This window comes from Nelumbo nucifera, chromosome 5 (genome assembly GCF_055504915.1).
Source record: "Nelumbo nucifera cultivar China Antique chromosome 5, China Antique-T2T, whole genome shotgun sequence".
Lineage (NCBI taxonomy): Eukaryota > Viridiplantae > Streptophyta > Magnoliopsida > Proteales > Nelumbonaceae > Nelumbo > Nelumbo nucifera.
The window spans coordinates 38,441,115-38,451,044 of NC_142653.1; the positions used below are offsets into that span (position 1 = coordinate 38,441,115).

Below are 9,930 nucleotides of genomic sequence, written 5' to 3' on the forward strand. Positions count from 1 at the left end.
GTGCAATCTAGTGCTCCCTGAGTTGGTTTAGAGAGTAGAGGCAAGGCCTTTATATAGATGAGTTATCATGGGCCTCACAATGTTTGTCCGAGATCCAACACCCGTCTGACCCGGAGTTGGTTTCTCACCCACAGATGGACTCCACATAACCCAATAAGGCTTATCTAGCTCCATCTGATTCGGGCGGGGAGAAGATAACTCCATTGACGTGGTGTCATGATCCCAAGGAGATCGAAGATAGGTGTACAATTTTAAAACGAGAAAATTAAAAAAAGAACTATATATATATATATCTGTGTGTGTGCAATTTTTTATAGAAAAAATTACAAATTTTGTATTTTATATATTTCATTGTTTTATTATTTAATTAAAACATTATGGATTGGACCATTTCGCTTGGATGTAAACTAGTTATCGACCTGACCCGCAGCATTTCAATTGTATTTATAACATGTTTTGAATACCTAAAATCCATTATTTGACCCGACTCAAGTCAAATAATCAAAACACTAACCTGACCCTATAGGGTCAAGTTAAGACAGGTTTACCGTTTAACTCGACCCATTGACACCCCTACCACCAGGTGGTAATAGGGATGGCAAATGGGTGGGTAGGATAAAGGTTGAATACCAATTCACCCATATTGACCCACCAACCCTCCATGACCCATCATCAATCCTTGTTGAAGGGACATAACCCACCCTGACCCACCCACAGTGACCCTTAACCACCCTCACCCATACTAACCCACCTACCCTCACCTATAAATACAAAAATGGGTCGGGATGGCCCGTATACCCAAAATAATAACTTTTGAAAGAATAATCTCTCTCAAAACTACCATGTGACAAAAATGAGTCAGGTCAGCCCGTATACCCAAAAATGCATAAAATAGTAGAAAAATTCATAAAAATACCAAAAAATTATGAAAAATGCAAAAAAAAAAACTAAAACATTGTAGAAAATCTAGAACTCTTGTAGAAAAAATCAGAAAATATGCAAAATATACCAGACAATTGCAGAAAATGCATGAAAAGCACCATAAAATGCAAAATTTATGTAGAAAAGCACTAAAAAATTATAGAAAATGGAGAAAAATACCAGAAATTTTCAAAATTTGTAGAAAAATACCAGAAATTTGCAAAATATGCAAAACAAAATACAAAAAATTATATAAAATAGTAGAAAATGCAAAAAATGCATAACTTTTATAAAAGTGCTTTCGTAAAAGTACTTTTATAAAAGTACTATAAAAGTACTTCCATAAAAGTTCTTTCATAAAGTACTTATATAAAAGTGTTTTTCTGCTTTCATAAAAGTACAATTATAAAACTGCTTTCGTAAAAGTAATTTTGTAAAAGTGCTTTTATGCTTTCCCAAAGGTGTGCTTTCGTGTAAAAGTACTTTCGTAAAAGTACTTTTATAAAAGTGCTTTCACAAAAGTGCTTTTGTGTAAAAGTATTTTTATAAAAAAAGTGCTTTCGTGTAAAAGTACTTTTGTAAAAGTCCTTTTCATAAAATTACTTTATAAAATTATGTGCTTTTGTGTAAAATTGCATGTGAACACGAAATTTGATAAAATCTACTTTATTTCACCTTTAATCTCAAAATGAAATGTGGTATGGTGGTTTGGAATTGTAATGAGATGTGGATAAGGTGAACAAAAAAAAAAACAACAAACTGAACCGACCGAAACCAAACCGAAAAATCAATTAACCAAACCAATCGGTTAGGTTTTGGATCGGCGTTTTTAAAAAACTGAAGGTACCGGTTCGGTTTCGGTTAACCAATATAGAAAACCGACGGTTAACCGAACTGATTGGTATACATATATTTCTATATATTTTATATATATTTATGTATATTATATATATTTTATATATTATAAATTAATAAATATGCATTATATATAAATAGACATATTTATAATATATGATATATTATTTATTATTTAAAATATAATATTTTATATATATCTATAATTTTTTATTTTATATACATATATATATATATATATAATATTGTAAAAATCAAAAAACCAAAAAACCAAAGGTTAACAAAATTGGTCAACCAGTTAACCGATTGGCTTTGGTTTGGTTTCAGTTACCAGTTTTCCAAAAACCGGTAGTACCGGTTTGGTTCAAAAAAAGCCCCATGATTCGGTTAACCAAACCATGAGCACCCCTAGATGTGGACGTGCTAGGATGCTTGAGTTCAAGTCACTCCAATTACTTTTTTTTTTTTTGAGATTAGGGAGTATAGATAGAGCTTACTTTAACCCAAACCATCCTGACCCTAATCCCTTGACCCAACCCACCCTGACCCTTTTCCACTGACCCTAATGGGTTACTCGACCCATATTGACCTGCTAATAGATTAGGTGGGTATGGGTGGATTGGGTGGGCCAAATGGGTTGGGGCCAAAATTGCCAGCCCTGGCAATGCATTAAAAGGGGAGTTCAGATCTGCGCCCCACAACACATCCCCACCTTGTAGTTGAAACATCTCCCATCATCGGGAGATGTCCCCAATACACATTGGGGATGTGCTGTGGGGCGTTGTGGGGCACCCTCCTATGGGGCGCAGATGTGAACTCTTAAAAGGGATGGGGGATGGGCTACTCCAAGGTGTTGTGTTGCCCATTATTCTCAAGCACAACGACACCATGCCCCTTTAACTATTGTTTCTAGAAGAAATAAATAGAAATTAAAATTGATCTTATTTATTTCTTCATCAACCAAAAGTCCAAAAGTTCAGCCAAAATATATTTATTCCCAACTATTCTTGTTTTTTACTTTCCATAAAAAACAAAAGGAAGATTTTATAACTAGTGGTAGGGCTATTCATAACAAGACCCAAACCGACCAACCCGAGTTGACCGGTTTTTCTTCAGCATCGGTCGGTTTCGGGTTACAAAAAAACATAAACCGATGGTTCGGTTTGGTTTCGGTTTTCACATGAAAACTGAAACTGAACCGACGTAAACCAACTTAGATATATATTATATATAATATATTTCAGATATTATATAAATATATATATATATATATATATATATATATTTCAGCCTTATTTCAGAAATATACATATTATATATAAAATTTCTGGTATATAAAATATCAGGTTTAATCCATCAAATCATTTTTAATTTCCAGGCATCTAGCCTTTGCTTTCTTAGACTTGAATCCTTTACCGTTCACACCGAGAGAATCATTCACAAAATCGACCCAAACCGATTCAAACCGACCAGGTCGGTTTTACTTAGTACTGGGTCGGTTTCGGTTTCATTTCTAGGTAAACCAACCAGGTTGGGTCGGTTGGAAAAATGCCAGTAAACCAACCCAACCCGACCCGTGAACAGCCCTAGCAAGTGGAATCAATGATAATTTAGCAATAAATTATTAATAATTGACTTTTATGATTTGGAAAGAAGTAAATTAATGGCTTATTGGGGTATAATTTTTGCTCTTAAAAACTGGATTACATCACATTATCTAGCACGCACTTTGAATAAGTTTTAGTAACAAAGGCATCTGAATAGAATCCGGATCTCCTGCTCACGAGAACTCTGCCCACGTTTATCGGAGCCACACATGGAGAACATCTCATGATGCAGGGGGAGATGTTCCCAATTCACGAGGGGTAGTGTATTGTGGGTAGGTGTGGGTAGAGTTCTCGTGGGCAGGTGATCCGGACTCATCTGAATAATGTTCTAATGCGCATTTAGTAGGGAATTAATAGGGTAATATTATCTTTCAACACAATGTATTAAATAGATTTTAAAAAATCTTTTTTGCCCTTTTTAATGTGTATTTAACAGGAAAGAGAGATAAAATTTTACTCATAAACTTACAACATAGCCTAGCCCATGGTCACCGTCACCCCTAATATAAAGAGGAAAGCGATGTACTTGTTCATTCTACTAGAGTTACCCTCACCATGTATCCATTACAAGAAGAAGAAGGTGGCTTTTCTTTTTTCTGTGTCTCAATTCTCATGACAGAATGAAGATTCGTTCTTTTTCCTTTCTTTTTTTTTTAGGGGAAATAGCTTAAACCACCCCTGAATTTTTTGGTTGTTGCTGAAACCTCCCATTAAGTTTGATAATTGCAATCACCTTTCTTGAACTTTAAGTTGTATGTAGACCCTCATTGTTAGAATCTTCTAACATGATGCACAAAAATGTCCAAATTAAAATACCCTTGCAGGTAATTTTAACCAAAATGTCTATTTTCCAAATTTTTACCCTAAGCCTCTCCAATCTCTTTTCCGAAATTGATTTATTTTCCAAATTTATCCATATCAATCTCTCAAAGTCAAAGCTACAACTTTAAACTCTTTTTTTTTTTGTTCATAAAGTTTGTATTGCTCTTTTATAGAAATGAGTCTTAGTAGTAATTGCATGGATACTTTGGTAATTCTCATACATCTTATTAGAGGGTTTTAATAGAAGGGTCTACCTGCACCTAAGTTTAGGGGAGGTTTCAGCAACAGTCAGAAACTTCAAAGAAGATTTCTACAACCAAAATGACCATATTTTTTCCATTGTTTGATTTAATCTCAAGACATAAGTGGAACCCCCCCCCCCCCCCCCCCATCACTTTGTTTTCTAGTTGCAAATTCAAATAGGCAAGTCAAGGAAACAAAAATTGCACTAAAGTTTATTCGCTTAGGCTTAGCGTGGAAGGAGTACAAATACATATGTACAGTGCAAATACATACAAAATAATGCAAAAATATAAGGTTTTGCACCCTACATATTTGTATTTGTACTCCATCCAAACTGAGCTAAACCTTGTAGGGTGCAAAACCTTGTATTTTGCATTATTTTATATGTATTTGCATTGTACATATTTGTATTTGTACTCTTTCCAAACTGAGCCTTAGGTAATAAAGGCGATATCAGTCCTCTTATAAGATTCTTGCTAAAGAATTCACTTCTTATATTCAATGGTTGTGGTTAAATCCTAAGGAAATTGATGCCATGAATGCAACCAATATGGTTCTCATCCCAAAAAAGGACATGGAATGGGTGTCGGAATTCAGGTCGATTGGTTGCAGCAATATGGTGTATAAGGTATTGGCTAAAATTCATGCTAAAAGTCTCACCACTCCATTATAGACTTCCACCCCCCGGTAGACAGATTATTAATTATGGGTAAGTTTGGAACATTTATTCTTAAATCAGACCTCTCAAAAGCCTATGATAAGATGGAATGGCTCATGTTAAAATTATGGGGTTTTGTAGATCATTTTTGTAATCTTTTTCTATTGCACTGAATGGTAATACTTATTTTCCAAATTCTTTCCCCATTGGAGTGATTCTCACTATCACCTCACCTCTTTATTCAGGGATTGGATGTACTCTCTAGATTATTCTTATCGTCTCTTAACAATCATGACCTTAATGGAGTGTGTATAGGTTTTTTTAATGGAGAGGCAAATTGTGGACAACATTCTTTTAGTAAGGGAAGTTGCAAGAGACTCTTTATAAAATGAAGAGACTTAGTAAATGGTGCAATCTAATATATTAGTGCATCTCCACTCCCTCTTTTTCCATCAAATTAGGAGGGGAATCCCATGACCACTTTCATCTCAAAAGAGGTCTTCGTCAAGGAAACCCACTTTCACCTTATTTATTTATTATTGGCATGGAGGTCCTCACCCAATTATTAAACAATGCGGCTAGTTCAGGTTTCATAAAAGGTATCAAATTATGTTGTGATGGCACACCTATCACACATCTCTTCTTTGCTGATGACTATATACTTTTCTATAAGGCTAATCTACTACAAATCAAGGCCCTCAGAAAATCAATTATGGGAAATCAAGCTTGATGTTTAGCAGAAATGTACCACGTCAGCATCAAAAGTTCTTCTCCAAAGTTCTCAAGGTGAGTAAATCCTTGTGGGGCACTAAATATCAAAAGTCCAACAATTCTTTCTAACAAAGAATTGTTGGACCACATACGCTCTAGAATTAATTCAGGGAGCTCAAAGCTACTCTCTCGAGGGGGAAGAACTACATTAGTGAAGTCAGTGTTACAGTCCATTCCAAATTATTCAATGGCATCTATGATTCTTCCTACTACCCACAATCATGTACAATTATCTTCTAATCAATGAAGCTGCTTTTGTGTGCAAAAAAAAAAATGGAGTGTGTATAGGTAATAGTGGCTTTTGTTCGTAGATGACATTTTAATATCTACTAGTGATATATGCTAAAGAAGTACATCACATGAAGGAGCTCTTGGCTACTTTTGGGCAATGGTCTCAAAAATCCTCCATTTTATTCAGTAAAAATACATTGTAGAGAGATAGAGAGAGAATATTGAATATTATATACATGGCAGAAAATGAGAGATACTTGGGTTGTAGACTACAAGAATCTAGGGGTGTCAATTGGACCGGATTTGGTCCAACCTGATCTAGTCCATTATAAATGGACCAGGTCCAATTCAATCCAATGAATGTTTTGGACCAATTTAGACCGGTCTAGTTCAATATCTGGACCATCCAATATGTTTTAGTTCATTTTGATTTTGATTGGTTTCAACTCAAACCCGGTCCATTTACACATATATTCTTATATTATATCAATTGACCAGATCTTTGCTTAATCCAACCCAATCCAATATAAATTTGTTACAGACGGACCAAATCCAGTCAAATCTAATAAATATTTTAGACCGAATTGGTCCAGTCCAATATGTCTTGTTGATCCATCCAATCCATCCAAATTGATTTTGAACTGGATGGGGATCCAATCCAAAACCGGTCCATCGACACCCTTACAAGAATCAATTAACTTGAAAGAGGAGAGGCATCAAATAATAGAAAATTTACAATCCAAAATTGAAAGCTGGAAGGGGCAAACTGTTATGATCATGGTTTTCAAAACCGGACCGGACTGGATGGTCGGATTGGAAAAACTGGAAACTGATCAACTGACCGGTTCCGTTTTTTCCCAAAACCATTGATTTTGGTCAGCAAACCGCTGAACTGGCCAGTTAACCGTTCGAACGGTTTTGACCGTTTTTTTTAATTTTAATTTTTTTTAAATTTATTTATTTTTTTGTCAAAACGGGCTAGCCATTCGGGTCAAATGGTCAGACCGTTCGAACTGATAACCGGACCCCTGACCAGTTCAGTTTTAAAAACTATGATTATGATGAAGAGTGTCATCATTGTTGTTCCAAACTAGTAACTTTAGAATCCGGATCACTTGCCCAGGTCTACACACAACACATTACCCCCATGAATTGGAAATATCTCCCCCTGTATAATACTATATAAGAGGATGAGAATGAGTAGGAGATCTGGACTCGTAATTTTATGGCTACTAGCTAGGCCAAGGAGCAAAAAAATAAATACTATGGGAAGAGATTTTTTTTGTGGGGGAAGACTGGAAGAGGGAGAACCAAAGGTATTGGAAATTTGGTGTTTTAAATGATCCCTTTGGCCTGATTCCCTTCTCATGTCAAATGGATTACAATTCTCCGATCCTACTATTCATGCAGCATCTCTCATAGTATAGGGCGTGGAATATAAACAAGTTACAATGATACTTTGTCAGGGATCAAATTCCTGCTAAACCCTTTAAACCCAAGTCCGTGTTGATGTCTTGATGATAGTGCTAATTTGGACTTATTCTCAGAAGAGTAGAGATGGCTGGATTAGATTGAGTCGAGGCCAATCCTACCTTCTTCATCCCTTAACTATATTTGGATAGATAAGAAAAGAAAGAAAAAGATATCAAAACATTATAGAAGATCTGTAAATTTTTTTTTTTACTTTTTCCTTCAAATGATGATTACTCTACTCTTCCATGGAGTATTCGCCGGATTCTTCCTCAATGGTTTTTGCTCCTAGATCAGCTGACAGAGTGACTCATCGCCTACTTTTTCATTGTTATACATGATCTAGGCTTCTAGAGTTTCTTGTTGATTGTACCCAAAATTTTACGGAAATCAATATCTCCTTTCACCAGTTGATCTAGGCTTCTCATTGTTATACATGATCTACTCTTCCATTTGTTTTCACTAATAATTTGTGCTCTCCATTGGAGCAAAATATACCTCTTATATGTGCCGGTGACAATCAATTATTATTAATTATATATAATAATAATAATAATAAATATGGTATTAAATTTATCAATTATAAACTTTTTAAAAGTTAGCGAAAGAAGGTATTTGTTGCAAATAAAAGTTAAGCGGTAATTGTCATTGATTCCATATTAAACGAGGATTTTATAATTTACCCCCAAAAAAAATTCCGGTAAGTGATTTTGAGTCAATGACAATGAAATAAAGCCATTGCCACGCTCTCCCACTGGCATATCAAATAAATGAATATGAATTTAGGATGTATGCTTCTAAAGTTATAACAAAAGAATTTCAATAAAAAGAGAAAATAATCCTACCCCTAAAAATAAAAGAAAATCATCTCTAAAAACTCATTCAAACAAACAAGCATCTCTAGCTCTCTCACTCTCCTTTCCTCATTTTCATTATTTTTTTGTGACTATTCGAATGCAGCAAACTATTGAAACTGGGACTCGCCGCCGGCCGATATTCCGGCATCAACCTCCCTGACTTGTAACGAACCCCACAAGCATTGCACAAGGTCTTCGGTCCCATTGGCCCCATCCTCCATTGCGGTGTCTTCTCCGCGTCACAGTGTGTACATCTTCTTCCCATTATATTATATTTCCCCCTCTTAGCCTTCGCCGGAACCTGACTTTCCGGCAAAGAAAACCGCATGACATTTCCCGACCAAACGCGTCCGCCCACTCTCTTAGTCCTGGGCCTTTTGCTGGGTATCGTCTGCCTCAACAACCCACATACATCCACAGACGAATAACTCTTTCCATTCTCAGTTTCCCGTTCTGGGGTCGTCGGAGAAATACTACTATTCTCCGAAGCCGTCAAAACATCACTTAACGAAATGGAATCCTCAGTAAAATTCGGGAACCAGTCTAAATTCTCTACATCATCCTCTGGAACGCATAGCTGACTGCCCGTAAAACCTTCGAAAATCTCCGGAAAATTGTCGAAACCGGCCGGAAAATCGTCGAAACCTGCCTGGAAAGGCGTGTCGATCTCTCGTAAATTCTCTTCTAGGTCGTCTAACTTAAAGTCTAGTAAGTCTGCTGCGTTATAGCTTTCACATACAGCCATGGAGCGAAGATACAGACTACAGAGACTACAGAGCAGGGGAAGCTCTGAACGAAATGGTGTACGTAGAGGTGGAAGAGAAGACTCGGGCTTTATACTGTTAATATACCGTCACCATTCACGCGTCTGGTACAAATGGAAACAAAATTTTGTTTCGAGTGCCAGAAAAATTCTTAATTAAATAACTTCGTCACGAAGAGATAAGAAAACCGACGAAGGCAAAAACTTCATGGAAGGTTCGTCGGATGACCAAATTGCCCTTCTGTCTCATAGATATCCAACGAGATCTCTGGGATAAATCCAAGATTCCTTACCAGATCTTGTCTCAATGGCCAAGATGGATTTGCATACTGATTTTAGTATCCTTTTAATTTTATGGAATCGTTTCTCAAATCTTTGATATGCTGTAAAATTCTATTTTTAGTAGGAAATCCCGTTTATATCCCATAAGGGTATTTTTGTCATTTCAGATATGGACACATTTTTCATGATGATATGCTCAAATCCAACATTTTAATGACATTTATGACCCTGCTCAGAGACGTGATACGCAGTGTGTAATCTACGTGCGGTTCAGTAGATTAAGTGGGAACCACCTAAAATGATCTGCCATAAACGGTAGATCTCTCTGACGTAGGATCATTTTGCGGTTCGATTATGTTTGAGCAATGTATTAAAGTGTGGCGTTTATGCAGGTAATGACGCCCCGGGATTGGAAAAGTTTAACCGTGTATATTTTTCTGCAGCTAGAAC

The 9,930-nt window shown here is 36.1% G+C and overlaps 1 protein-coding gene across 1 annotated transcript; it reads right to left on the reverse strand.

Annotated features, from left to right (window-relative positions):
- Nucleotides 1-8,338: 8,338 nt before the first annotated feature.
- Nucleotides 8,339-9,314, reverse strand: LOC104606691 (GATA transcription factor 9-like). Its single transcript, XM_010272018.3, has one exon. The coding sequence runs from the start codon at nucleotides 9,178-9,180 to the stop codon at nucleotides 8,488-8,490; it is 693 nt and encodes a 230-aa protein (XP_010270320.1). The 5' UTR covers nucleotides 9,181-9,314; the 3' UTR covers nucleotides 8,339-8,487.
- Nucleotides 9,315-9,930: the final 616 nt, after the last annotated feature.

Bases quoted from the DNA above. Each gene is read 5' to 3' on its own strand.
- LOC104606691 (XM_010272018.3), bottom strand. From the start codon at position 9,180: ATGGCTGTATGTGAAAGCTATAACGCAGCAGACTTACTAGACTTTAAG.